The following is an 11968-nucleotide window of genomic DNA, read 5'->3' as shown; positions in this document are numbered from 1 at the left end:
TAGGATATACATTGGATTCTTGACTATTTTGTCCCTCTCTTCTTCTCTTCATTCAGGTACCCCTCTCCCCTTTACCCCACCCCACCCCTTTCAAGTACTCACTTCGTGGTGTTTTATTTGGCTGAACTTTGACTTTCCTTTCTAAGGAATTGTACTATTTGAGATCTCCCTTGAATATACCATATTTCAGTTAATACATGTGTATATAGTTGCATACTACACAACATGTGTACTTATAAGTTTACAAGCTAAATCTAGCTTCTGTGTAGAAGGGAAAACATGAATTCTTTGTCTCTATGGGTCTGACTTCACTTAACATAATTTTTTGCAAGTCTTTTCCTTTGTTTACAAAGGGTACAATATTTCATTCTTTCTAATGGAGGAATAAAATTCCATTGTGTGGAAACACCACATTTTCAGTGTTAAATATAAAGGAATAAGAAACAGATTGCTTTTCTGTATTGTAACGTCTACTTAGAAGATGGGGGGTGGGAGTAGAATATTTAAAGTATTTCATACACATGTGTGAAATTTTAATAATGAAATTCATTAAAATTTGTTTTAAAAGGGGTAGTAAGACTAAGAAAGAGTAATAGAGGGAGTCAATGCAATCAAAGCACATTTTATACCATGTGTGGAAAATCACAATGAAACCTATTTGTGTAATATTCTCTAATTTTAAAAAGAGAAAATTAAAAAGGAAAAATGAAATTAAAGGAAAAAGAAAAGAAAAGAAAGCCAAACACTCTGAAAGTCAACTCCCATGAAGAGAGGGTTCCCTCACAACACACATCATTTCTTTTGACTCATGTGAAACATTTTTTGTAGCTTGGTGCTGGTGACTTACTCCTGTAATCCCAGCTACTCAGAAGACTGAGATCTGGGAATTGTGGTTCAAAGCCAATCTGGGCAGGAAAGTCCCTGAGTCTCTTATCTCCAGTTAACCACCAAACAGACCAGCGTGGAGCTGTGGCCCAAAGTGGTAGAGCACTAGCCTTGAGCATAAAGAGGTTCAGGAACAGCACCCAGGCCCTGAATTCAAGTCCCAGGACCGGAAAAAAAAAAGACTTGTAAGCCAAAGACCAGCAAGACTTGGAAAATGTTTTTACATTCTTCTACCTTGCCTATGTTTGAAGTGACAGAGCCAGAATTCAAACACAATCAATTCAATCCCAAGCTTGCTGTGAACCAAGCATACTGAGATTACATTCAGTTATTAATAAATATGAACTAATAGAAACATATCTTCTTTCTATATGTATAGAATATACAGCATGAGATGCATAGTAACTTATATGTTATCTCATTTCTATTAAAATATACATGTGCATGTTAAAAAGAAAAAAATTATGCCCAAGAGTTAACAGTAGAAATGTCTAACTAGAATTAAAGTTCTGTGTTAGTATATTTATTTCCAAGCCAATGGCTTTTCCTTATTATTTAAATTGACACAAATGTTATATAGTCACCATGTACAATGTGATAGGCTGTGATTTTTTTAATTGGTCATGGGTCTTGAACTCAGGACCTGGAGGCTGTCCCAGAGCTTTTGTGCTCAAGGCTAGTGCTCTATTACTTTGTGCCAGGGCACCACTCCCCATTTTCTGGGGGTTCATTGGAGATATGCCTCTCAAGGACTTTCCTGGCCCTGCTGGCTTCAAACCATGATCCTCAGAGCTAGGCCTCCTGAGTCGACAGGGTTACAGTGTGATATTCTGAAGAATATATATCAGAATGACTAAATCAAGTTAACTATAAGCATTATTTTGCATACTTCTGTATCATGTTTTGTGGCAAGAGCACTTAAAATCTACTCCATGGCAATTTTAAAAAATAATTGCTAGAAACCAGGTACCAGTGGCTCATACCTGTAATCCTAGCTATTTAGGAGGCTGAGATTTGAGGACTCAGGTTCAAAGCCAGCCTGGGCAGGAAAATCAGTGAGACTCTTATCTCTAATAAACAACCCCCTAAAAAGCCAGAGGTGGAGCTATGGCTCAAGTAGTAGAGTGCTAGCCTTGAGTAAAAAAACAAGAACTCAGGGACAACACCTAGGCCCTCAGTTTATGCCCCAGGATGGACACAAGAAATTGCTAGGGACTCTGGTCATTTTATTATATAAGAAAGCTCATGAACTTATTTTTCCTAATTGAAATTTTGTAGCCTTTGACAAAGTGTCCCCTCTCCCACCTCCTGGGTATCTCTATTTCACTCTGTTTCTTTGAGTTCTACTTTTCATTACATAGTTTATGGTTATTAATGTAACATTTTGTTTTGAACATCAAACATTGCACCAAAATATGAGTCACTTATTTGAAAACATCTTTATCATGACTAAGATACTGTACTGTTCACAATTTCTGACAACTCCAAACTTGGTGACATTGCTATCTAGTAATCACAAACTTCATCAGCTAAATATAATTATTAAATTCAACAAAGAACAAAGTTTTCTCTTCCCTTTTTAACCTTCAAACCAAACCAAGAAGATAGTTCTTACCTGGAAAAAAAATGGTTCCTTTAACCAGTTTTAAAGCAAACCCAGTATGCTGTAGAACATGGAGAAACAAGGCTCCTCAGAGTAACGATAAGGGTACTAGAAAAGCTAAACACGCTGAAGAAACTGTTCTTCCCCACTTGCAAAGGAGAAAGCGCTTATGTTCTTCCTGTTTCTTCTCACAAAGGCCCCCACAGAAGGCTGTGCAGCCCACAGGAAAGCAGGCCAGTCACTTAGCTCTTCCTGGGTTGTCCTCCCTACAATTTTTTTTAGTAGCTTTTGTTTTTGGACATCACATTAGTAGGTTTTTATTTCCTTTTCCAGTTGAAAACTGCAGATGTGTGGGACAGTGACGTGTGGTACTGATGCTGGGGCTGTTAGCATGCTCCAAGCCCACATGTGCTCCCCACACAGCCCGAGAGCCTGAGATGTCAGCTTCCACAGAGCACGCTTCAACACACCACAGCAAAGCGAACACTGACGCTCGACTGAACTATGAGGGAAAGGCCCTAGAGTGACGCTGCCACAATGACGCACATGAGCCCACCTGCCTGCATGGCCCTGTGACACCCCATCACTGAAGATGCTTCACACTCTATCCTAAGGGTTTGTGTGCAGACACACTCGAGGGCATCTCTTACAGAAAGATCAAATGTCCTTTGTACCAAATGGCAATGGCTTTTCAGCACAAAATTAATACTTCTAGGGCTGGGGATATAGCCTAGCGGCAAGAGTGCCTGCCTCGGATACACGAGGCCCTAGGTTCGATTCCCCAGCACCACATATACAGAAAACGGCCAGAAGCGGCGCTGTGGCTCAAGTGGCAGAGTGCTAGCCTTGAGCGGGAAGAAGCCAGGGACGGTGCTCAGGCCCTGAGTCCAAGGCCCAGGACTGGCAAAAAAAAAAAAAAATTAATACTTCTAAAACACTACAGTGATAGTAATCATGTATGTTCAGCAAGAGGGACTCCTTTACACAAGGAAAATGATTTACTTTCATTAGCCTAAGTCCCCACTGGGTCCGCCTGCAGTGACAAAGCCCATGGACACCGGGACAGAAGGACCACCCGCTCTTCACTTGGCCTGGCAGAGCCGCTTCCTAAGCTGGATCCTCTGAGAAGGCCCATGTGTCCAAAGCGCTGGCCAGGGAAAGGAAACAAACGAGTCAGAAAGTACTGAAAGGATAACCCCAAGAGGACTAATGGGTGTCTGCTAAGAATTTCTGTTCTGCGCATTTGCAAGAGGGCCTCCTAAGCGCAGGTGCAGCTCCTGAGGCTCTGAATTCCTTGAAAGGCGGTGAGAGGACAGGCTGCTGGCATCTGTGGAGGAGGCAGCCAAGGGACTGCTCTACGCCATTCATAACTGGCCAGAACTTTCCACAAACAACCTCAATTCCCTACCTTACAAAAATAAACTAACTAAACAAGTAATCTTGTGAACTATGTATGGGGAAGGCTCACACCGGAGGAGAGCTTGTGCTGTCCTTTTGGGAGCATGCACCTCCAAGGCTTGCCCCTAGAATTCTGTTTCTGGGGTTTTAACATTGCACCCAATTGTACTAGGAAAGTGGCTGAACTTAGGCAGAATGCTCAACTCTCCAATCCAGAAAAACAAGCAACCCTGGTTTCTTCAACCCTGCATCCGCAGTGTCTTAGGTAAAGCAAACTGGTCATCCGCACTGGAGAACTGAAAACAAAACCATTGTGTTAGGCCCTCACCTGCAGCATGCTTTCAGTTCAGGAACCCCTTACTTCCTGCCTTCTCTCCAAAGACTGACCTGAGGTCTTTTCAGGTCCCCTGAAAGTCTCCTCTTTAACAGTTCTATGACTTCTAATTTTTTTAGACTCCAAATACAAGTGAGATCATGTGGTGTTTGTCATTCCATGCCTGGCTTATTTCACTTAGCATCATGTCTTTTGTCTTTCGGATAATGGTCATGCTCCCAGCTCTGAGGCAATATCTCATTGTGGCATATACATATTGACCATTTTCTAATCTTCTGAGAAGGCCTCTCAGGTCCTTTGTCCATTTGAAATTGGGTTATTTGATTGCTTACTATTGAATTCATCTCCTTATATATTAACCCCTTAGCAGATGTATGGATTATAAATATTTTCAAATTGTTGGGTTTTCCTTTGATGTTAAGATTTCTAGATTAATATATATATATATATATATATATATATATTTTTTTTTTTTTTTGGCCAGTCCTGGGCCTTGGACTCAGGGCCTGAGCACCGTCCCTGGCTTCTTCCCGCTCAAGGCTAGCACTCTGCCACTTGAGCCACAGCGCCGCTTCTGGCCGTTTTCTGCATATGTGGTGCTGGGGAATCGAACCTAGGGCCTCGTGTATCTGAGGCAGGCACTCTTGCCACTAGGCTATATCCCCAGCCCTCTAGATTAATATTGAAGCAAGTCCTAGGGCTTGAACTCTGGGCCTGGGCACTGGCCCTGAGCTTTTTCACTTAAGACTAGCACTCTCCCACTTGAGCCACAGGTCTATTTCTGGATTTTTGGTGGTTACCTAGAGATGAGTCTCACAGACTTTACTGCCTGGGCTGGCTTTGAACTATGATCCTCAGACCTCAGCCTCCTGAGCATTACTAGGATTACTAGCTAGGGGTAAGCCACCAGCATCTGACACTATTTATCTATTTTTGCTTTGGATGCAGTGCTTTTAGGTTCATATCCCCAAACCCAAGTGCTCAGACCTGTATCCCAGAGTTTTCTCTGTGTTTTCTCTACTAATTTTATAGTTGAAGGTGTTGTTTATATCTGTAATTTATTTGGGGCTAATTTTTATTTATGGGATGATATTAGTGACTAATTTCATTCTTCTGCAGGTAGATATTCAGTTATCCTAACACTTCTGAAGGGACTGTACTTTCTACCCTGTGTGTTCTTGGCACTTCTGCCAAAAATAAATTGCCTATGGATTATTTCTGGGATCTCTATCTGTTCCTTGATCTGTGTGTCAGTTTTAGATGTCAGAACCATAGGTTTTCATAGCTATAGCTTTGGAAACTTCAGGAGGTGGGGCCTAACTGAAGAAAGTAGATCTCTGTCAGGTAATGTAAATTAATTAGTTCTCAGATTCAAGGATTTGCTACATTATCTAGAAATCAAGCTGACACGGGCAGATATTTCAAACATTTTTTGGGTTTCTGAAACTCTATATTAACTGTATTCTTTGCTTCATTTGATGGAATTTACTCATCTGACTTAGCTTTTAGACATACTATTTCTCATCTTCCAGACTTTCCTTTTTTTGAAAATTTACTTTATTCTTGAATACAATTTATAAATGAGGATATATGTCAGTTTGACACTACAGTGTCAGCAATAAATTTTGCCAAAAGGAAAGACCATCAAAATGGGTCAACAAAGTTAAATCTTGGTAGCAATTATTGTCTAAATGAATCACAATAAAAATATACAAAATGCAACCAGTGATATTATTCATACCACAGTAATATTAACACAAAATTTGTTTTGATATGTTTAACAAAAGAGGATTATTTGAGAACATTACAGTGCACTTACACAACATAAAATTACAAGATAGGAAGAAAATCCTTCTGGTATATTGGTAAATGGGATTCAGCCAAAATAGATAGATAAACTAAACTTTTTTCAGCCTTACATCTTCAAAAGTGAATTTTCTTTCTTCACTTACACTACTACTGTGTGTGTGTGTGTGTGTGTGTGTGTGTGTGTGTGTATGTGTATGTGTGTTTATTCCGGTCCTGGAGCTGAACTTAGGGCCTGGGTGCTGTCCCTGAGTTTCTTTGGATCAAGGCTAGTATGCTACCACACGAACTTCTTTTGATCAAGGCTAGTATGCTACCACTCGAACCACAGAATAATTTCTGGGTTTTTTTTAGCAGTTAACTCTCATTACTTGTAGTTTTTATTATCTTTAAGTAGTGTTAAAAGGAGTTGTAATTAATTTAACAAACCAAGGCTGGGAATATGGCCTGGTAAAGTGCTTGTCTCATATAAATGAAGCTGTGGGTTCGATTCCTCTGCACCACATATATAGAAAAGCCAGAAGTGGCGCTGTGGCTCAAGTGGTAGAGTGCTAGCCTTGAGCAAAAAGCAGCCAGGGACAGTGCTCAGGCCCTGAGTTCAAGCCCCAGGACTGGAAAAAAAAAAAAAGAAAAACAGAATTTAACAAACCAGTCATGAATAAAATGCATCTTGATCATCTTCCAGATGTTTCCTGTGGGATTTTTCAGATGGTTATTTTCCCCTGCTAGTCTTTAGGTAACGAGTATTGTTAGAATTGCTTTTGTTTCAAGTGACAAATACTCCACCAGAAGTGAAGATCGTGTGAAGTAATAGTCACCACACAGGAAGAGTAATGTTATTCCATAGTCACTAACCACATTTAAAGTCTTTGTCTACCTTGTAGGGAAACCGTAAATTCAGCTTCTGAGCCACATGCCAGTGGCATGCAAATGAAATCCTAGTTACCAAAGCAAGCTGAGATCTGAGGATTGGTTTGAAGCCAGGCAGATCAAGTGAGTGAGACTTTTGCTTCCAATTACTGACCAAAAAGCTAGACTGCTATCTTTGCATAGTCTCGTTAGTCCACAGAAATGCCTTGAAGCTCCTCTACCTGCCCTGCCTGGTAAATGCTGGATAGTGTGTTCTCCATTTACCTTTCAGACTGCGTGTCAGATAACTTCCCCAGATTTATCACCCCGCTCCCCGATCCTCTGTCACGCCTGTCCCATGCAGCTGGCTGGTCCTGCTCTGGCAGGGCGTTGTGGGTAGGAGCTGCAGCTGCTGTGTTCCTCTGGAGCCTCGGGGTGGCTTGCGAGCCGCAGTAGCGGCTGACAGCAGGCGGCTGCACTTGGCTCGAGGTGTTTACCAGTTGGGCTTTGGCACCGGGGCCTGGGCACAGGGCAGTGAAGCCACAGCCTGAGGTGTCCCCCTCTCCTCTCCCAGGCGGCACCCGGGGCTGCAGGGGGCCCTCGGGCCGCGGATCCCCTCTCTGGCTGCTGTCAGTGTGCTGCTGCCGCCCTCCTGCTGCGCTGCCTGCCCCAGGCCCGGCAGCCTCGGGCCCTGCTCGCCGGCACCCACATGCCACCTCTGCTGCTGGCTGTTTTCTGGCCCTGCTGTCTCTCTGCTGCCTCAGGATGCCCCCCTTGCACTGTGCCTCCCCCGACCCCCACTTCCAATGGGCTTCTTTGCTTCACGCTGCCGCTCAGCCACTCTACCGTTGCTGATAACCAAACCCAGGCAGGGAAGACCCCTGGAAAAGACGTTAAGCCTGGGGCTGAGGCACTGAGGGGGCTCACAGGAGACTCCAAGCTGCTCCCAAACTAAGCTGCTCAGTGCCTGCTTCTAGAGCAGGAAGGGGGCTGGGACAGGAGGTGTGCACCCACCAGAGGATGCGTCATTTGCATGAGGGACTGGGCTTGGACCACTCACAGGTCTTCTGCAAGGCCACCAGGGGAGACAAGTGCTGCCTCAGGCCTGGGTGGAGACTGGAGCTGTGGTGGCCAAAGTTTGGTGCCTTCTGCAGCTGGAGGGGGCGTTCAGAGTGGCTAGGCCTGCGAGCCCCCCTACCACCACCACCACCACCACGCCCCCCAATTCCATTCGTACCTCTCGCAACTCAGAGGCTGAGACCTGAGGACCACCGTTGAAGCTAGCTCAGGCAGGCACATCGGAGAGTCATCTCCAGTGAGCCAGCCCAAGCTAGAACTGGAGGCATGGCTCAAATGGTAGAGTGCCAAGCAGGAGGGGAAAAGCCAAGAGAACTCAAGACCGGCTTTAAGCCCCGTTACCGGCCCACACATAAGAGTGGTCGGTGCTGGCATGAAGGCGCTTTGGATGCCTGGCTAGCAAGCCCCCGGGACCCCAGTAACAGCTGCCAGTTAAGCAGCCAACCCACCCATCTCCTAAGGTCTCAGCGCATTTACATGAAAAAGACACTTTGAAGAGAGTGCTTACAACAAAGGCTTATCAGTGCTGCCTGAACCTTAGGAACATGCTCTGCCAATGCTTGGCTGTCTGGAGGCCCCAGTGAGAGGTGGGTCCCTAGCATCTCTTTCATCTCGACTTCTGCAAACCTATAATAGTGTGGTACCTTGAAGATTACACTTTTCATTGATGGTGGAATTGCCAAATGTCCCCTGGAAGAGCAAGCAAAGTCATCAGTAGACCCCCCCTGAATAGCCCACAGATGCTCCATTGAGATGTCTAGCTTTATTTCACCAGCAGTGTTCTTCAAGGTCCTCTAAACATGCACTAGCTTCCTTAGCCTGGGTCTTTGGTCCATCTGGGCCCACTAGTTCCCCCGGGCCCATTTTCCACATAGTAGAACACGTGGAGATGTCCGGACGTGTTGTGTTTCCACGAGAGGGGAAGAAGACAGTGTTACTGGTACCTAAGTGTGGAGAAGCTGCCGCTTCAACTCCACACCTTCTGTTCACTGCCTCTCTCCCCCGAAGGACCCAACCCCAAGTGTCACCAGTGCCACAGCTGAGACATCCCACCCAGTCCTGCGGACAAGAATGTCTTAGAGACCCCTAAGCAGAAATAGGACTGCTTCCCCCTGTGTGTATGTGAGTTCATTTGCAAACTGTCAGCTTCAAGCTGGTTTTTTCCCCCTACTTTCAAATTCGGCTGTATGCGAATAGGTTTTTCCATGCTGATTTCATCCCTGCTGAAATTTAGTATGGAAGCGACCAGAGCCCCTTAGAACACTTTAGGAAGTCAGTAGCCATGGGTCGTGAAAACTCTTAAGAAAGGGAGGGACGCACAGAGTAGGACAGCATACAACTGTTGGACACACATTTTATTTCAATGAACATACAAGTGCCAAAATTGTATGTTCACAGAGGACATTATTTCAGAACAATCGATGAGCAGATTTTCCTAGATGTCATCATTAGTTCTGTCCTCTAAGGTTTGTATTTCACCATCGTCTGAGACGACTTCATCTTCTCTCTGAGCGCGCATATTTCATACACATACATGGCCGCGGTTGACACCGACAGGGTGACCGTGAAGATCCCCAGGGGGAGCACGTACGAGAAATGCTTCATAAACAGTTCCTCTTTCTGAACTGGAAAGGTGCTCGTGAATTGAAAGGTAGTATGGCCATAAAAATCCACAATGTGGTTCCAGAACACGGCAGCGAGAGTACAAAAGCTACTCAGTAGAAGAAACAATACAGAAATGTTATAGTGGGATCTCAAGAAGTCGGGGTACGGAGCCTTAATCCAGCTCACAATGCTGGCCTCCGTGCTGAATATCAGGACCACGGATTTCATGAAGTTGGCCAGGAGAATGAGATCTCTTCCGTACTGAATCTCAGGAGGAATGACCCAGCTCTCGTTACCGCCGGTGTGCATGGTCACACTCCTCAGGACATCCGAGTTGTTACCCTTCTGATAATAATAAACTTTCCAGAGCCCAATGAATACAATCTGGATCTCGCTAGTGTCAAACTCCCAAATACGCCAGTGACGACTAATTGCTAGTATAATGCCTAGAGCCCAGGTGACATACGTACAGACCAGGGCAGCGAACTCCAGTCTTCCTTGTTTCATTTCTGATAACCAAAAGGTGAATTTGATGAAGCTTGAAGGCAGAGCAGGAACGCCATAGAAGAAAGGGGGTAGAGGAGAAAGCAAGTATGGGTCATGATTGAGAAGGACACTGCTAACATTTCCATCTCTAATCCCCCCTTTCTGAAAGCTATATGGAAGCATTCTGTGTCCATGTAAGTGGTCTAACTAGTCCAGGTCAGTTGAAAGGGAGCCTCGAAACTGACGACTAAGGCAGGCGTGTTGGTGAAGACGTGCTTGCCAGGCAAATGCTGAGTTCCCTCCATAGCAAGACAGAAAACAGTTTAGTTCTTGTATGGCATTTGGAGGAAGGTCAGACAGGATCTTTCAGAAGTTGAAATGGCCATCTGTCTTTTCCAAGAACAAAAATTCCGATAATCAAATGTAAGGAAAGCATCTGCTGCTAAAGTGCACGTTAAAAAAAAATGCGTGTCAGACTGGGATTGTGGCTTAGCAGTCGAGTGCTTGCCTAGCATGCATGAAGCCCTGGGTTAGATTTCTCAGCACCACATCAAGAGAAAAAGCTGGAAGTGGCTCTGTGGGCTCAACTGGTGGAGCTTTAGCCTTGAGTAAAAGGACTTCAGGTACAGTGACAGGCCCAGAGTTCAAAGCCCAGGACCAAAAGGAAGGAGGGAAGGAAGGGAGGAAGGGAGGAAGGGAGGAAGGGAGGAAGGGAGGAAGGGAGGAAAGGAAGAAGGGAGGAAGGGAGGGAGGGAGGGAGGGAGGAAAGGAGGGAGGGAGGGAGGAAGGAAGGAAGAGGGAAGGAAGGAAGGAAGGAAGGAAGGAAGGAAGGAAGGAAGGAAGGAAGGAAGATCTCTCCCCAGGTTTGAAATAATCCATAGGACTTATTATTTAAAATTACCGGTGTATTTTCTGTTTGTAGTCCCACATTTGAAATCAGAGGTTCTCGATGTTGTTCAAAAAGTACTTTTGATAGGAAGGGAGAGATACGTAATTGATCTGAAAACATACAGAGAGATGAATCATTTAAAAGGAATATTGTTAGGCAGACTTGGGGGCCAGAACAAAATCTCACAAATCCTGTCTTTCACCATCTATTGTTTGCATTCTTATCCTGTGCTCTGTGTGGCTCCAGTCCTACTCTGAGGCTAGCAGGAAAATTAATATATGCGGTTGCCATGACAGTCCCTTATCCCTGGGTCATAGACGAGGAAATAGCCTCCACAGGATAAAGGACATACTCAAGGTCAGTAAGTGACACAGAAATAAAGGGGAGCACAGACGTGGGGCCCTCACGGATGCGCCCCGTGCTTCCTGGCTCAGTAGTGGCTGGGCTTCAAGAGATGACTCAAATGGCACTTATGATGTCCCCTGTCTTGTCAGAATGAAAGTCCTCCCAGGGGCTGGGTGCTCAGTCTCCTGGCTACTTAGGAGGTTGAGGTCTGAGGATCACGGTTTGAAACCAGCCCAGGAAAGGAGAGCCGTGAAGCTCTGACCTCCAATTAACTAGCGAAATGCTGAAAATGAAGCTGTGAACAGAGTGGAAGAGGCCAGCCTGAAGCAAAAAGCTAAGGGAGTGTGCTCCAGGGCCTGGCTTCAAGTCCCAGGTACAAAGACAGGCGCGCGCACGCACACACACACACACACTGCACGCACGTGCACTCACAGAATGAAAGTGCTCAAGAACAGAAATAGAGTATAAAATACTAGCCTTCTTTTTCTTTCTCTTACCTTGAATTAGGAGTTTTCAAACGGTGATCCTTTTATCTAAAAAGAAAAAGCACACAAATGTGAGAGGAAAAGAGAGGAATCACCATGCTTTCGCCTTGCTAGTGGGCAGGGACCATGGGTGCGGCTGTGTGGAGAGCTGGACAGTGGTTCTTAAATCACTCAGGAGTACTACTCGGCCCAGCAGTTCTACTTGA

General features: G+C 44.9%; 1 protein-coding gene across 1 annotated transcript; it reads right to left on the bottom strand.

The window, feature by feature from the left end:
* Window positions 1–9413: 9413 nt before the first annotated feature.
* Window positions 9414–10064, bottom strand: LOC125343237. The gene has a single exon (XM_048335498.1). The coding sequence runs from the start codon at window positions 10062–10064 to the stop codon at window positions 9414–9416; it is 651 nt and encodes a 216-aa protein (XP_048191455.1).
* Window positions 10065–11968: the final 1904 nt, after the last annotated feature.

Source organism: Perognathus longimembris, chromosome 28, assembly GCF_023159225.1.
Source record: "Perognathus longimembris pacificus isolate PPM17 chromosome 28, ASM2315922v1, whole genome shotgun sequence".
In the NCBI taxonomy this organism is placed as follows: domain Eukaryota; kingdom Metazoa; phylum Chordata; class Mammalia; order Rodentia; family Heteromyidae; genus Perognathus; species Perognathus longimembris.
Note: the sequence above shows the minus strand (reverse complement) of the source record. Positions and strands in the feature narration are given on the sequence as shown.

Coding starts and splice junctions, on each gene's coding strand:
- LOC125343237 (XM_048335498.1), bottom strand. CDS start 10,064: ATGAAACAAGGAAGACTGGAGTTCGCTGCCCTGGTCTGTACGTATGTC.